At 37.5% G+C, this 16,652-nt stretch overlaps 1 protein-coding gene across 2 annotated transcripts; it reads left to right on the forward strand.

Moving 5' to 3' along the window:
• Window positions 1-301: 301 nt before the first annotated feature.
• Window positions 302-13,088, forward strand: nop53 (NOP53 ribosome biogenesis factor). 2 transcript variants are annotated; one of them, XM_079885921.1, is made up of 12 exons: window positions 302-523; window positions 1,169-1,245; window positions 1,342-1,429; window positions 2,717-2,925; window positions 3,004-3,059; window positions 7,863-7,958; window positions 8,036-8,134; window positions 8,960-9,121; window positions 9,207-9,382; window positions 11,245-11,311; window positions 11,398-11,474; window positions 11,623-13,088. In XM_079885921.1, the coding sequence occupies exons 1-12, from the start codon at window positions 318-320 to the stop codon at window positions 11,681-11,683; spliced, it is 1,374 nt and encodes a 457-aa protein (XP_079742047.1). In that variant the 5' UTR covers window positions 302-317; the 3' UTR covers window positions 11,684-13,088. The 2 variants fall into 2 exon arrangements, with proteins under 2 accessions (XP_079742047.1, XP_079742046.1); XM_079885920.1 differs by having other exon boundaries at window positions 303-523; window positions 1,169-1,429.
• Window positions 13,089-16,652: the final 3,564 nt, after the last annotated feature.

The raw sequence follows: 16,652 nt of genomic DNA on the forward strand, positions 1-16,652 counted from the left end.
GATCTTGTGACGTACATAGTGCGAGACGAGAGATGTAGTTCATTGAGCGATTTTCACATAAAACTAAACGTTACTCTTCTGTTTTATGACAAACTGCGACTTTCTTGACCTTCATAATTACCTTTTAAATTGACAAACATCATATGTGTAGTTCAGGGCACAGTTCAGACGGAATAAAAAGATAAGTTATCTCTCGCCATTGACTTCCATACATATTTTTTCCGAAATAAGGTCCCATGAGCCGGAAGCGGAGGGGCGGGACTTAGGCTCTCTATAGTCTCCTCCCCCATTTTTCCTCCTCCTCCTTCTTTACCATCATGGCGGCCGCCAGGAAACACAAGCGCATGGCGGCGTCTCAGCCGGGGTTTCTGTCTTTTAACTCGGGTCTGGATGGAAACAGTTCGGATATTAAACGACGAAAACGCGTGAACAAAAATAAGAAAAAGAACTGGAACAAATATAGTGATATCCAGGATGTGGAGGAGTTTCTGGACGACGTGCGACTTCAGGAGAAAGCAGCAGGGTAAGTCATGGGTAAATATGGGTTATTATCATTAAAGTTTAACATTGATGGAAATGATTAGACTTCTATATTTATATCTATAGTCTGCTTTATTCCAGTAGAATTCAAAACATTAATTTAGGTTATATGTGACTGTGTGTGCGTTATAAAGAGTTGAAAAGCGTCACGTGGCTGTTTTTATGTAGTAGGCTACGTAACCATTGAGTCATTAAGTTTATATTGAATTATTGATATATGCTCATGTCGATGTTTACATTCGCATTTTTATATATTCGCTTAATTTTAAATTCACGCACTGTGCTGTGCATATTTTGCTGCATATTATTTATAATTTATTTGTTTTGGTTATTTTTTTCGTCATTCACCCTTCTGTGTAACTAACCAGTCTAACTTATTTGTTATTTTTATTTCTTTTGTTGCTGTTGTTTTGATTTCCACTTACTGTTGCATGGCTGATTGTTTGTCGGCATCATTTTGTATTTTAAAAAGATGAGAAAATAACAATAATAATAAAAAAAGTGATGATAAAATATATATATGGTCTTATAACACAACCTTTAAGTTAACCGCACGGCGGTTCATGATACAAGAGATTCTGAACAAACACTGATTAATTTATTCTTCTCCTCCTTTCTTCATTCATAGGGGGTTGATAGCTGAAAAACCTGATGCCAGTCTCTTCTTTGTGGACACTGGTGAAAAAAACAAAGAAACTCAACCACGTAAGATTAAAAAGGTCCTCTCTTTATATAGCCTACTATGTCATTGTTTTTTTTTTCCTGCCCAATCCATAACTGTTTTGTTTTTTTCGTTATTAGAGACGACAGTTAAGAAAGGTAAACGCTCCAAACCTCTGCGGATAGATCTCATTCTTCAGCCGGATTCCCGCATACCTGCTCCCAAAAAGTGAGTACAGTACGACTGTAAAATTAACTTTCAAAATGACCCGTGATCTGCATCCTCTTCTGCCCGCTGATGATCTCATCCTTGCGCTCCCAGTATTTCTTTGGGAATGTGAAGATAACACAATGGAGCTTGGAGGGCTGTTGTGTGAACAGCCGTCCAGGATCTGAGGGCGTATTGTCAGGATTCAGTTATTAAACTCTTATTTGGTGTTTGTTTTATTTAGTTTTCTCTTGCCCAATGCCATTATATCTAGAGAACACTGAAATGATATAATAGTGAAATTATATAATTAAATTGCATACATGCACACAATTGCTGAGATGAATTACTAATATTTACTTAAAATTCACCCTAAAAGTGTTTCAGAAAACTCGTGCATTATATTAGAAAGCCTTTTGAAGTCATACTAATGCTGCAGCTCTCAAATCAAATATTGCGCTGTTAAACACGTTTCAGGTTTCACATTTGGCCATGACACATAACAGATGAAAAACTATGAGCTGAAGATGTTAAGCTGATTTGAAGATTTATATTTTACCACCAAATTTTGTCTTCGCTGTAGATTTAAGTCAAGTCAGTATTGTTTGTATATCGCTTTTCACAATACACATCGTTTTAAAGCAGCTTTACAGAAAATAGTGACGTTAATGTTTGCAATATCTTAGAGATGGGCTTAAAGGTTAAGACCCAACTTTATGTATGTTTTGTAAGATTCCCTTATCTGAACATATTTTATTGGATTGTCCTGGAATGCTCTTTTATGAAGTTACTTCACTTCACTAAAAACATATTTAATAAGATTATGCCTGAAAAGGTTTTGGATTTTTTATAATATGTTAATTTAAAAAAATCTTTTATAATATGTTTTGTTTTTATTGTATTTATATGATATTTGTATTTTGTAATTTATTTTTTGCCATGAAAATAGCTTAATAATGTGAATCTGAATCTTAGAAATGGATGATAATATAGTTTAGATTTTGCAATTCAAACAATCATGCATTTGAGAGTTTCTATATAGTGTGTATATATATATAGGATTTGTGAGTGTGTGTGGATAAAGTTGGACATATTTATATATCCAGCTTCATAGAGCTGTGTGATTTCATATATTTTTGTTTTTGTGATGATATAATCAATCATGCAGCAGAGATTTGCAATATAGTGGCATTAAGTATTAAGGAAAATGCATCATAAAATCCATCTATAATATAAGGATAATCTGATCGTCTCCAAACCATTTATCCCCAATCTTACATGACCCTGATTCTCCGGATGTTCTTTTAGTGTCTTGGCGTTCCAGCAGCCCAATGCTAAAAAGCAGCGGCGCATGGCAGAGAAAGCAGCGAGGTTGGCGGCCATGGGAGTGTTGCCACGAAGAGAAAAGCTTCTTCAACTCCGAAGAGCTGCAGCTGCCTCTGGGCTGCCCGTCAAAGAAACTCCAGTGGCCAATAACAATCCAGCCAGAGCGTTTTATGACCTGTGGAGTGCAGGCAGTGAGTATCTTTACACTCTCTGATGTGTCAGTAATGTAAACAAGTGGCGTAATGATGCTCAATGTCTTTGTCCAACAGCGCCAGAGACGGCCGATCCCTACTACCTGGAACAAACAAAAAAAAAGCTTGTCAAGGTGAGAGCAGTGCGTTCTTTTGGTTTGTGATCATTATCTTTAGAAAAGTATTTGCAGTCATTTGGACAATGGATGTATTAGAGATGCACCGATTACAATTTTCTAGGCCGTTTCCGATTTTTCATTGAGTTTGACCTGCCGATACCGATTTTAGCCGATTCCGATTAAATTTTTTTCTAACCACTTTACAGCACACACAAATATTTATTTTCGATCTTTTCTTTAACGCTTTTACGCGCAAGTTTAATATATTCTAACTGATACCCCCACCCCCAGAGTGAGTTTTTCAAGGCGAACGTTCCCTTTAAAGGGTAACTAAACCCCTGGTCAGAGCCTGACTCCACCCACTGGCAATATTTGAAAAATGCTGGAAAAGTGGGCAGACCCCAGCGGAGATAGACGGGACGCGCTGAGTGGTGGGGCGTGCACCTGAGACCCGCAGTGACGGATTAATTGACAGCTGCTGTCAGACTCTAAAATGGAGAGTGACTCACAGCAGGGTCGCAAGACGACGTAAATTACATGCATCTGATGAGTTTTATCGAGTTGATGTCAATAGCGCGCGCTCTCTGTAGGCATATTCATATTTTGCCGCAATGTGAAAAAAATCCAGCAAAATGCACCGACGCGTTTGTCGACCCCAGAGGATTAACTTTAGCCTAACCATAAAAAATTGTGATTATATATATGATCACTCACATCAAGACGCCGCTGCGGTGGTGGAGTCCATGCAGGAGGAGCAGCGTTTGACACTGCGCCGCTTTTCAGCACGAGCTGTGTGGAGAAGCCCATTTCCACCTCTATTGCGTTACAGACAATATTGGTTGCACACTTGAGCTCCACTGGCGCCTAATTTCCAAGTTTGCTGGAAAGCTATGCAGTCCAGCAGTGCTGTTACAACCAGCAAACCTACACCTACGTACCCTCTTGACCACTGTACTAAATACAGATAAATCTGCGCTAACTTGAAGCTATCCTAACTGCTATCCTGATGCAATACTATGCGTGGTAGCTCTAGCTCGTACCAAGGGAGGGCGTGGTGAGCTCGTACCAAGGGAGGGCGTGGTGAACTGGAACCTGCTTACGTAGCGGTGTACCGCTTACGTCACGCTGTACCGCAAACATCCAACAGGAAAATTCAACTGCAGTAGCCACCGTTCAACCTGAAGAGGGCAGCACTCAGACGTTTTTACACCATATATTGTAGAATTAAAACACTTTATACCCAAATGTCAAAAAAGTTACTCGAATCAATGAACAGCACTAATAAAGACCCAATCTCACAGATCATTAACTAAAAAAAGTTGGTTTAGGGTTTAGTTACCCTTTAATGTTTCCATGGCGACGCGTCACGCGATACACCGCAGCCACAATAATACTGTATGACAGATGTGTCGCTTTTATTTCGCTTTTCCTTTTTTATTCAAAATATTCACAAACTTGCTCATGTCATCAACTAGCCTATCTATTATTCTGATTCTCAAATACGTGTAAGGGAGTGTGTTTGGTCATTTAAAAAAAATTATAAATAATCTTGATCTATAACATGAGATGGGAGCCGCAATGTTGTCCTGTCAGTCAGATTTACAGCACGTGAATTCATCAGTTTCTCCCGAAATAAATGCAAGAAAGTGGCCGGTGAACTGAGAAGAATAGAGTAAACTTTATAGTTACTTCCACTATGTTTGTCTGATATGAATAACACATGTCGGCAAATTATATTTGAATAGATTGTTATTGCTGCTTCCACAGACATCAGTGTGTATTTTACAAACTCCAAATGTATTGTTTTACTCGTGCTTATGTGTATTTAAATATCTGAAACCTAAAATAAACATTATGAGGTTGAAAACACTGCTTAGTTGTGATATATGACAGCGCTGAACGCGTCCGACTCTGGCTCAGCGCCAGCCAACGCGCGAAAGCAGTTTGAATCTGGCAGTCATGCGACGTCACTGAACATTATAAATGTGGCACCGACCGTACTCTCAGGGGCACAGAAATAAAAATCCCATATATGAGACCATACCGCTCAAAAGGTTAAACATGCGGCGCCCGAGTGCATTTGACAGCATAAAATCGGCATATGTCAGACTGACCGGCCGGTCATGGCCGATCACGTGAAAATCGACCAATTCCGGTCACCAGCCGATCAATCAGTGCATCTCTAGGATGTATAGCTAGTGGTCGGACAATATTTGGCATTTTTTAATTTTAGTTTTTTCAGTTTGACCGATAAAAGTTGTAAAAGCAGGACTTTTATTTCTGACAGCGCTGAGAACTCCATTGCCTGAACACAAACGCACAAGGAGCTCCGACTCCTATATAAAATAAAAATACCATAGACCATTCTGGTTTTGGTTTGACGTGTTGTTTGGGCAGAGCCTTCCACGTGTTAAAAAGTGACTATGGAAGCCATGTTAAAAAAAAAACTAAAAAAGCTTAGTTGCGAGTTTATATCCTGCAATTCTGAGGAGAAAAATCTTCTCAGAACTTCCCTTTTTTTCCTCAGAATTGTTTATATACTGCAATTCTGACTTCTCTCTGAATTGAGATATAAACTCACAGAATTGTGCGTTAAAAACTCCAAATTGGAGATATGAACTCTCAATTGTGGTCAGAATTGTGAGATAAAAAAAAGGTTTAAATGTTATCTATGTCAATGTTATAGGTTTAAATATTATTCCATGCCCTCTATGAACTGAATATGTGAATATTATGTAGATCTATAATCAGGGCTGTCACTTTTGTGAAAAAATCCTGTTCGATTTTTGAGACATAAGTGTTAATTTAATCGATTGTAAAATCGATTTTCCATGTCTAAAGACGTTTCAGTTTTAAACGCCAAATATAGGCAAATCCACGGACAACTAACAGGCATTAGGACGAACGTAAAGAGGACTCGCCGCGCTTGAGATGCTCACAAGTCAGCAATAGTTCTGATGATTTATTGGCGTGAAGTTTCGTGCACAATGACAAACAGGAGTGCAACATTCTCGAAAAACAATAAGCAGAGTGGACTGCCATTACATCAATGAAAAACATCACTGCAGGCTTCAACATGGCTGTGTTTACCATTAGAAATGTCAAACTAATTTCACCTACGTAGGCGATTGTAGACCGAATCTGTATGCATGCGACTGTCTGAATACCGGCAGAATTCACAGTTTTGTAGTAAAAAGAGACTCATTATGCAGAAGGATAATTTGCCGTTATGTGTGTGTGTCAGAACCTGCAGTCGCTGTGTGACGCGCGTTCGCTGCGGGCGTATCGTGACGAGCTGGACGCACTCCGAGAGAAGGCCGTTAAAATCGATTCCCTATTTTCGTTTTCGAAACTTGTGTTGGTTGGTCCGATCGATTGTGCAATCGATTTTCGAACGTAAAGTGACAGCCCTATCTATAATAGGGTAATTCGTCACAGGTTTCATCAGTCTAGTATTTGCAACCATAAACGTTTGTGTTTAGCTTAAAAGTGCATCTTCGACGTTATCAAAGTCACTGTTCACTCAGTGGTCATATTTGCTACTTTGGGCATCCAAGACCCAATCCTATCTACTTGAATGGAGGAATCCTAAAATCTCAAAGACTGACCGCTGAACTCACAATCAAATAACATATTAACTGACGGCAGCTGCAGTGACATGATGACTTAATCAACCAGTGATTGGCTCTTTTATTTAGAAGACGTTACTTGTTCCCACATATTGGGTCTCATTCATGAAACATTCGTAAATATTCGAGTAAATATGTGAGTGATTTGCGCGTAAAGAGACCTTCCCGAAAATTCTTCTCCTGATTCACAAATACTTTGTAAACGTCAGATGTGATAGTGAAGTGTGTGTGTTAATGAATTCCAATCAGTCGTAAATGGGACGCGCATGCACGCTCATTCTCAATTACCATAAATCCCGCCCATTAAATCCGACTGACAACTATATATGGGCATCATATTATGACACCAAGCGAAGGATTTCAACATGTCTTCTCAAAAGCGAATGAAAAACAAAAATTTCTCAGATGCAGAAATTGAAGTTTTATTATCAGAAGTTCATTCAAAATGCCACATTTTATTTTCAAGCGTGGTGTATCAGGTCCAAAAAAAAAAAAGGAAGCTTGGCAGCAGATGCAGTTAATGGAGTTTCATCTGTTAATCGAGCAGTCCCAGAAGTGAAAAGAAAATGGTTCGACATGAAGCTTGACTGCAACACTTGTGACTTGCGGACTTGTGTTCCGCTTTGCAGATGCTATTACTGGCTCTCATAATAAAAGTAAAAAGAAAAACCGTATGTAATTACTATATATAATATTTTTTCAAAATGCTGTGTAAATATGTACCCGATTAAGGTGAATTAAAATGCAGCCTTATTAATGAGCAAAACGTTCGGATGTTAAACGCACTATTTACGCGTGGCTGGGAGCAGGTGTAGATTTCTTTCGTACCAACTAACATTTGGAAAATACAAACATTTTAATGAATCCGAAAATTTACGCCAGAACCACTTTACACACGATTTACACAATTACACGATTTAATCTAGAGTAAATCAGTTTACTTTACAGATTCATTTTCTTATTTTACTCATGAATTTATTAAATATGATGTAAAATATAAAGTTTAATTTCAGCAATTATTATGCATGGTATTTTCTCTATTTAAATTAAAGTGTGATTGTCATAAATATTGGCTTTTATATCAACCATCAGCCACTGTTTTCTCAGGTATCAAAACATCCACATGTGTTGACCGCTAGGTTTAGCTGTTGTTGTTCATGTGCTGAATCTGTTCATTTTCCTCTTTAAGAGACCAGATAGGCTGAATGAGAAACCTTCAGTTCTTCCTGCAATTGAGGTCGTTGGTCCTGGAGGCTCATACAACCCAGACTTCTTTTCTCACCAGGTAAACTACACAAAGCTCTTCGCATCCGTAAACATTGATCTGCTGCTTTTACGTCACATCTGTGTGTGTGTATCTAGGACCTGCTCCGTGAAGCCCATGAAGTGGAGGTCAAGAAGCTGAAAGCAGAGGAAAGGTTGGCACGTCAGCTGGCTGTGAAAGAGGACATCGCCACTGAGGTACAACCTCGAACCTTATGCTAACAACTTAACTCAGGGGTTAAACATTACATTACTTGCGGCTAATTCATTAAAATGAAATAAAGGGAGGTGAAGACGGCCACTCCCATCATTCCACGCTCCTTCACCTTTACCCCATCAACGCATGACAAGATGTTTCCTGAACTCCTTTCAGTTTGGACAGTCATTTCTCTGCTGTATAATAAATGCTGTATAATACTGTAATGCGATTAAATACTGTATATTACAGTGTTATGCGATTATACAGTATTTAATCGCATTATACTGTATTATACAGCATTTAATGGTATTACACTGTAACATACAGTATTTAATCGCATTACAATAATATACAGTATTTAATCGCATTATACTGTATTATACAGTATTTAATTGCATTAATATACAGTATTTAGTGTAATGCGATTAAATACTGTATATTACAATGTTATGCGATTAAATACTGTATAATACAGTGTAATGCAATTAACTTGAAGTGAAGAATGAGTTTATTTCAGCATCTTTCTCGACTCGTTAAACATTAAGACATGTAAAAAAAAATGTAAGACATTATTTAAAAAAAATTTTTTTTAAGAAATGTAAAATAAGGTGTAATTTCTATGTTAAATGGATAACATGCATATGTTAATCATAGAGTGAGTATTTTGTGTATATATTTATTTATTTATTTATTTCTAAATAGTAAGCATTATACAGTGCTGTTGTGCGGATCTTAGGTAAGCTAGCGTTCTGTTTCCACTCCAGGTTTAGATGGGAATGTGTCCACATGCTGTTCTAAATATAGATGTGCTTGTGTTTCTGTAGGAGAGCAGCTTTAAAGAGCAGGTGGAGGGATTGATTGAAGAAGGGGACGTTGAGCCGGAAGAGCCAGAAGGGGGCAGCGAAGACACAGTCATTGGGCCGACCGCAACACAGGAAAAGAAAACTGAGAAACAGAGGAGGAAAGAGAAGGCTCAGAGGATCAAGGTAAGGAAGCAGAATGGATCTGCCTCTTGACCAAGTTGGGGATGAATCTCTTGATTCACATTCAAGCCTTTCATTTATTAAACAGGAGTTGCGGAGGAAGGCCGAGCGTCAAATGATTGACAAGCAGCAGCAACTGTTCCAGCTGCGATCCATCCGTGCCAACCTGAAGACGCAGGAACAGAGGACCAAACAGAGGCAGGCTCAGCGCAAGGCCAATCAGGAGGCGCAGAAGAGCATGCCTCGCAGACTCGGCAGACTCAAGTTTGTTTCTTTTGTTCTCCAGCTGTGTCTGACATAATGATGGGAATAGAGTGATTCAAAAATCAATGGCAACATCTTGAAATAGGAAATGCTTATTAATAACTTCACACCACAGTTTGGTGTCTAATTACATAGGCCTTGATGAGTGATCTCAGTTTAAATCTCAGCAAAGATTTGATCTCAGCAAAGTTTATATCCAACCTGATCAGCTTTTGATGTTTAAAATCTAATTTTCGATCCTTAAAGTCCCCCTGTAGTCAATTATTTTATCCCTTAACTCATCTTTGATCACCAAAATTACATATTTAAAGTTTTTTTACTTGAAAAAAAAAAATTTTCACGCCTTATAATAGCTTGAATGTAACTCTACACCCTTGCCTAATTTAGTATACGCTGTTCTATGAATATGCAAATGAGCCCCGCCTCCACTCACTCACACCAGCTCAGAGATCCACTCGCTGACGATCACACGTTGATCTGATTGGTTACAAGGTAGTTTGTGACGTCAGAAACACCAGCGATTTCAAACCGTGTTTTTGAGACTGTCTTTGATTCACTGCAGTTTTAAGGCAAGACACGGCAGGCAAAAACATCGATTTTCATGCAGTGGTCAGTTTTGATATTTTGGGCTAGTTTACTCCTTCAATATGTGTTCTTTCAAGCTGCTATAAAGAAAACGTTGAAAATATACATTAAGATGTTTATTTTATTACATTTTGTTTACTTGCGGCAGTAAGTTTCTCCCGAATTTACCAGGAAGTTAGTATTACAACGCGACACGCCGAGTTAACGTCTGTTTACTGAAGTCTGTCATGACAGGTATCGCTGTAAAGATCTGAGTCTCCTGCACAATGCTATGTAACCCAAATATGGGCATTTCCTTTCTATCAGTAACCAATCGTGAATGTCCAAAGGGGGATTTAAAGCTAACGCCGATTTCTCATTTAGAGCCATTTAAATCTTTAACTGCCATCTTCTCAAAATGAGTTTTTTGTCATTCTCCAGTAGAAACATCTCAGCCTATGTAGCACCTATGTACACCAAACTTTCCAGTTATACACTTAGCAGTATTCTGAAGATAATTTCAGAGGGATTTGTTAATAAATCATTCCTGGCCTGATTTATGTGACATTTTAATAAAAAAAATATGGCGAAAATCTATTTTTTATGGCTATGGACAGTATGTTTTGATTCCCTAGGTAATGAAAGCATATATCCTGAAATCCCTCTGAGTTTTTATTTTCATCTTGTGTGTAAACAAAATGAAAAAAGAATTTTGCACCTGGCTTTATCATATGTTCAGATCTATCTACCGAAAATATATGCAAAATTGTGCATATTTAATGAGAGAATGCCTAATTTGCATAAACATAAAAATTTCTAAAACTTGTAATACATTTTTTTTATATACTTGTGTAAGTAATCAACTGAGGAAGTTTCATGGTGATATCTATTATTTTAAAATTTTACCCTATTCACCTGTAGTGTCTCGCCTTAAGGAGAAAATACTTATTTTAGAATTTTCAGGACATTGGGTCACCTGTGTTAGAATTAGGAGTGTGATTTCACAATTTCACGAATAATGTTCCACAAAAGTTTTCACACATCGACTTAATGAAAAATCAATGAGAGTTCTGACAGTTTCACCTCTCCAGGTGAGATTTTCTGATGTGTTACTGACACTTTGTTGGAAAAAACAGCATAAATTGGCATTAGGGCCGTTTAAAATCGTCAAGCCCGGTTTTGTACCATATTCATCATAAGTGCCCTACACAAAGATATTTAACAAAAACACAAAGTTTGATGAAGATATAACCTCTTGTTCTTTGACTGTAATTAAACTAGTGTTGTATTTTCCACAGGTTTCAGGCACCAGATCTCGATGTTCAGCTTAGCCATGAGCTTGCCGGCTCTCTTCGCGGTCTGAAGGTGTGTGTTTAACTGTGTCTGCGTTGATCTCTTACTGACTTCCAGTTGCATGTTATTTGAAATGACACGTGTTTCTTGCCATGCAGCCAGAGGGCAGCATCCTAAAAGATCGATTTATGAGCTTACAGAAGAGAAACCTTATTGAGCCCAGAGAAAGAGCCAAGTAAGTTGGATGTTTTACTGCTTTATTTGTATAAAGTGGATGTTAAGATTAAGAGTGTCAGTGTGGAATTGTAGGCTTTTTGTGGCAAGCTACAATGCTTTCTCTTTTTTTCTGTGTCTGTTTTTAATCTTTGCTATTCTCTTTTCAGGTTTAAGAGGAAGTACAAGGTGAAGTACACCGAGAAGAGAGCGTTCAGGGAGATAGTGTGACTGCAGTTGTTACTCAGTCCTCCAACAAATTATAGTGTGCTATTCATATTGCAAGAAGAAAATAAAGCTGTTATATTCCAACAACCTCTTGCCTCAGTTGGTGTTTTTGAAAGAGTCAAGTCAATTTTATTTGTTTGTTTTTTCAATGCGCACTGTTGCAAATCACCTTTTCAGAAAATCATCCTTTAGTGCCTCCGGTCGGCCAAAGGTGACTGTGGCCAGGGGAAAAAATCCATAAGATGTGAGGATTGTGGGGGAAAAACCCTTGACAGGAACCAGACTCAGCTGGGGGAGCCCATCCCCCCTGGAAAGACACGCATTACAATAGAAAATATTAGGCATATGCAGGATATTTTGTTATATAGTATGTGCAATGCTTATATGTTCACTGAATAATTTTTGGACCTCTAATAAATCATTATTGTGTTGTAATGTGTTTTTGTTCATTGTAGTTGTAGTGAACGGGGTCAGTTAAAACTAAACGGTACACTCATACTCGCACAGCTGCAGATTGTGGTTGTTGCTCTAGGCATTGCCTGCTAAACAGGCTAAAATTAAGGCCAGTAATGTCTATTATTTAATATGTGAATGTAAGAACTTGTGTGACCCATTTGTGAATGAGTTCAAATAATAAAAAAAAAAAGAAAGTTTTGAAATATGGAAGTTATGTCTCCACTGCAGCAAATCAATGCACTCGACTGGACCTTTCATTTCCATTTTTAGAGACGTTCTGTGGCGTTATGCAAACTGACAATGCTATTCTTTTCAATCTTAAAGGGATAGTTTATCCCCAAATAAAAATTCTGCCTCGAGTCGTTCCAAACCTGTATGCCTTTCGCAAAAGAAGATATTTTGAAGTTGGCAACCAAACCATTTAGTTGACTACTGACTTCCATTGTATGCACAGAAAAACAAACAAACAAACTGAAACATCTCAAAATACCTTTTTATGTTTCATAAAAGAAAGAAGTCAAACACATTTGGAAAGACATGAAGGTGAGCAAATGATGACACATTTTTTTAAAATGTGTTTAGATGTTATAAAGATCTTCGGAGAATGGGCATACTTCCATACTAAAAAATAAAATAAAAAATGATGCGTTTTGTGCAAAGTTTCTTTGTATTTTAAGCTGTCCCGTTGTTGCCATTGAGATAGAAATGGCATAAAAAGTACAATTAAAAATACATTTCTTGACTCATTATTCTGTTGCAATTGAATAGAGAATGCTGAATGTTTATTTTGTGATAACTGTACAGTGCTCACTGCATTAAACACAACAAAATGAGGTCATGTGACCACTGCATAGCACACTATACTGTAAAAAAAAACAAGTGCACTTTGTATTTCATTTTTAACTAGGGCTGTGAAACGATTAATCGCATCAAAAATAAAAGTTTGTTTACATAATATATATGTGTGTACTATGTATAATTATTTTGTGTATATATATGTATAAATACACACACATGCATGTATATATTTAAGAAATATTTGCATGTATATACTGTATATATATACAGTGCAATGCATAAGTGAATACACCCATGCTAAAGTTGACTAAAAAGAGGAATAAAAAATCATATTTTGGAAATTGAACTTAATGCCTTAATTTAAAAAAATTAGGAAAAATCCAACCTTCAAGGACACCAATTTTCTTTGTGAATGAATAATGTATCGTAAATAAATAAATGTTCTTCCTTAAAATACATGGTGCATAAGTGTGTACACCCCTATGTTAAATTCCCATAGAGGCAGGCAGATTTTTATTTTTAAGTATTAAAAAAAAAAAAAAATTAGGATACTATGCATCCTGATAAAGTTCCCTTGGCCTTTGGAATTAAAATAGCCCCACATCATCACATAGCCTTCACCATACCTAGAGATTGGCATGGGGTACTTTCCATAAGATCATCACTCAATGCAAATCAAACTAGCTTTTAGGCTAACTGAAATAAAACCATGCCAATCTCTAGGTATGGTGAAGGCTATGTGATGATGTGGGGCTATTTTAATTCCAGAGGCCAAGGGAACTTTATCAGGATGCATAGTATCCTGGATCCATGAAGTAACTGGCCTTTAAAAATAAAAATCTGCCTGCCTCTATGGGAATTTAACATAGGGGTGTCCAGACTTATGCACCCTGTATTTTAAGGAAGAACATTTAGTTATTTACGATACATTATTCATTCACAAAGAAAATTGGTGTCCTTAAAGGTTGGATTTTTCCTAATTTTTTAAATTAAGGCATTAAGTTCAATTTCCAAAATATGATTTTTTATTCCTCTTTTTAGTCAACTTTAGCATGGGTGTCTAAACTTATGCATAGCACTGTATATATGTAATTTATTGTTGGTTTCAGTCCCATTATCTTAAGCTTTAATTAAGGCCCCTGCCGGGGAAACGAGGGCTTTTCCCCCATTGCTTCTCCCCTGTTAGCAGTGCGCAGGCAAAGCTGATTATCATGCAGTCATGGGTGGTAATCTTACCTAAAGAGACGCCCACCCTGGTCATCGTCTCTGATCCTTGCTGTCCGGTGGAACATCAGTAATCCTGCTCTGTTGCACACGCCAGATTCACCTCAATAAAGTCCTATTAATATTGGCACATCTGTGAAGGATGTTAATGACAGACACAGTAATTGAATCTTGTGTTGTAGGGGAGTAATAACACATTTATAGATGTGTTATAAACCATTAAAGTCTCTTGAGTATTTCTAAGTAATGCTAGATTTCTAGTTTTGGATTTTTACAGGAATATCAAACCACACCTGAAACAAATTAAACTCAATAAAAATGCCTTAACTGCTTCTCGTTTTAGTCAGACTTCTTGCAGTGCTGAGGTGATGTGCAATGGCTGATGGGTAATTATTGTGAAGTTGTGTATTGATGCACCTTTATTCCCTACAACTACATCTATACTACTCATAACCCTGAAAAAGAGATCTACAAGTCAGTGTTGTTGCCATGGGTAATGACTAAAAGATCTTCAAAGCCCATAAACATCAGTGTGAATCATTAAACAAGATTAGGGAAAGTGGACAGTCACAAGAGGATTAAACTGAAACAACAGGATAACAAGCCAACGCCATAAGTCAATAGTTGTGTATCTTTCAAAACAGTTATGTTGTGAAAGATACTCTGTTGTGTAAAACTGCTCTAATGTGTAAAGGAGTTATAAACCTGCTCTGTTTTAACTGATCTGTTGTGTAAACCTGCTCTTGGACTTAAATGTGGAGTGAAGATGTTCTATTGTATAGAGGTTTGTAATGGTTTCCTGCTGTGTAAATGTGTTGTGAAACTGCTCAGTTTTGTAAAACTTATCTGGTGTGTAAAGGTGGCGTAACCATTGTTTAAAGCGGTTCTGTCGTGTAAAACTTCTGTTACGCAAAGGTGTTGTAAAGTTGTCCTGGTGGGTAAAGGTGTTGTAAACATGCTCTGTTTGGTAAAGCGTATCTTTTGTGTAAAGGTGGTGTAACCATTGTGTAAAGCTGTTCTGTCGTGTAAATGTGGTTTAAAGCTATTCTGTTGTGTTTAACTTTTCTGTTACGTAAAGGTGGTGTAAAGTTGTCCTGCTGTGTAAATGTGGTTTAAAGCTACTCTGCTGTGTAAAACTTTTGTTATGCAAAGGCGCTGTAAAGTTGTCCTGCAGTGTAAATGTAGTGTAAAGCTATTCTGTTGTGTAAAACTGCTCTGTAACGTAAATGTGGTGTTAAGTTGTCCTGCTGTGTAAAGGTATTGTACAACTGCTCTGTTTAGTAAAACGTATCTGTTGTGTAAAGAATAGTTTTACAAACCTCTACACAGCAGAACATCTTTACAGCACCTTTATGAAGAAGAGCAAGATTACAGAACTGATCTGTTGTGTAAAAGTTGTGTAACCATTGTGTAAAGTTGTCCTGCTGTGTAAAGGTGTTGTAAATCTGCTCTGTTTGGTAAAGCGTATCTTTTGTGTAAAGGTGGTGTAACCATTGTGTAAAGCTGTTCTGTCGTGTAAATGTGGTTTAAAGCTACTCTGCTGTGTAAAACTTTTGTTACGCAAAGGCGCTGTAAAGTTGTCCTGCAGTGTAAATGTAGTGTAAAGCTATTCCGTTGTGTAAAACTGCTCTGTAACGTAAAGGTGCTGTAAAGTTGTCCTGCTGTGTAAAGGTATTGTACAACTGCTCTGTTTAGTAAAACTTATCTGTTGTGTAAAGAATAGTTTTACAAACCTCTACACAGCAGAACATCTTTACAGCACCTTTATGAAGAAGAGCAAGATTACAGAACTGATCTGTTGTGTAAAAGTTGTGTAACCATTGTGTAAAGTTGTTCTGTCATTTAAATGTAGTATAAAGCTACTCTGTTGTGTAAAACTGCTCTGTCACGTAAAGGTGGTGTAAAGTTGTCCTGCTGTGTAAAGGTGTTGTAAATCTGCTCTGTTTTGTAAAACGTATCTGTTGTGTAAAGGTGGTGTAACCATTGTGTAAAGCTGTTCTGTCGTGTAAATGTGGTTTAAAGCTATTCTGCTGTGTAAAACTTTTGTTACGCAAAGGCACTGTAAAGTTGTCCTGCAGTGTAAATGTAGTGTAAAGCTATTCTGTTGTGTAAAACTGCTCTGTTACGTAAAGGTGGTGTTAAGTTGTCCTGCTGTGTAAAGGTGTTGTAAATCTGCTCTGTTTTGTAAAACGTATCTGTTGTGTAAAGGTGGTGTAACCATTGTGTAAAGTTGTCCTGCAGTGTAAATGTAGTGTAAAGCTATTCTGTTGTGTAAAACTGCTCTGTTACGTAAAGGTGGTGTTAAGTTGTCCTGCTGTGTAAAGGTGTTGTAAAACTGCTCTGCTTTGTAAAACGTATCTGTTGTGTAAAGGTGGTGTAACCATTGTGTAAAGCTGTTCTGTCGTGTAAATGTGGTTTAAAGCTATTCTGCTGTGTAAAACTTTTGTTACGCAAAGGCACTGTAAAGTTGTCCTGCAGTGTAAATGTAGTGTAA

This window comes from Squalius cephalus, assembly GCF_949319135.1.
Source record: "Squalius cephalus genome assembly, chromosome: 11".
Taxonomy (NCBI): domain Eukaryota; kingdom Metazoa; phylum Chordata; class Actinopteri; order Cypriniformes; family Leuciscidae; genus Squalius; species Squalius cephalus.

Bases quoted from the DNA above. Each gene is read 5' to 3' on its own strand.
- nop53 (XM_079885920.1), top strand. From the start codon at position 318: ATGGCGGCCGCCAGGAAACACAAGCGCATGGCGGCGTCTCAGCCGGGG. The intron at 1,430-2,716 runs GTGAGTACAGTA...ATGTTCTTTTAG, and splicing joins CGCATACCTGCTCCCAAAAA to TGTCTTGGCGTTCCAGCAGC. The intron at 9,383-11,244 runs GTTTGTTTCTTT...TATTTTCCACAG, and splicing joins CGCAGACTCGGCAGACTCAA to GTTTCAGGCACCAGATCTCG.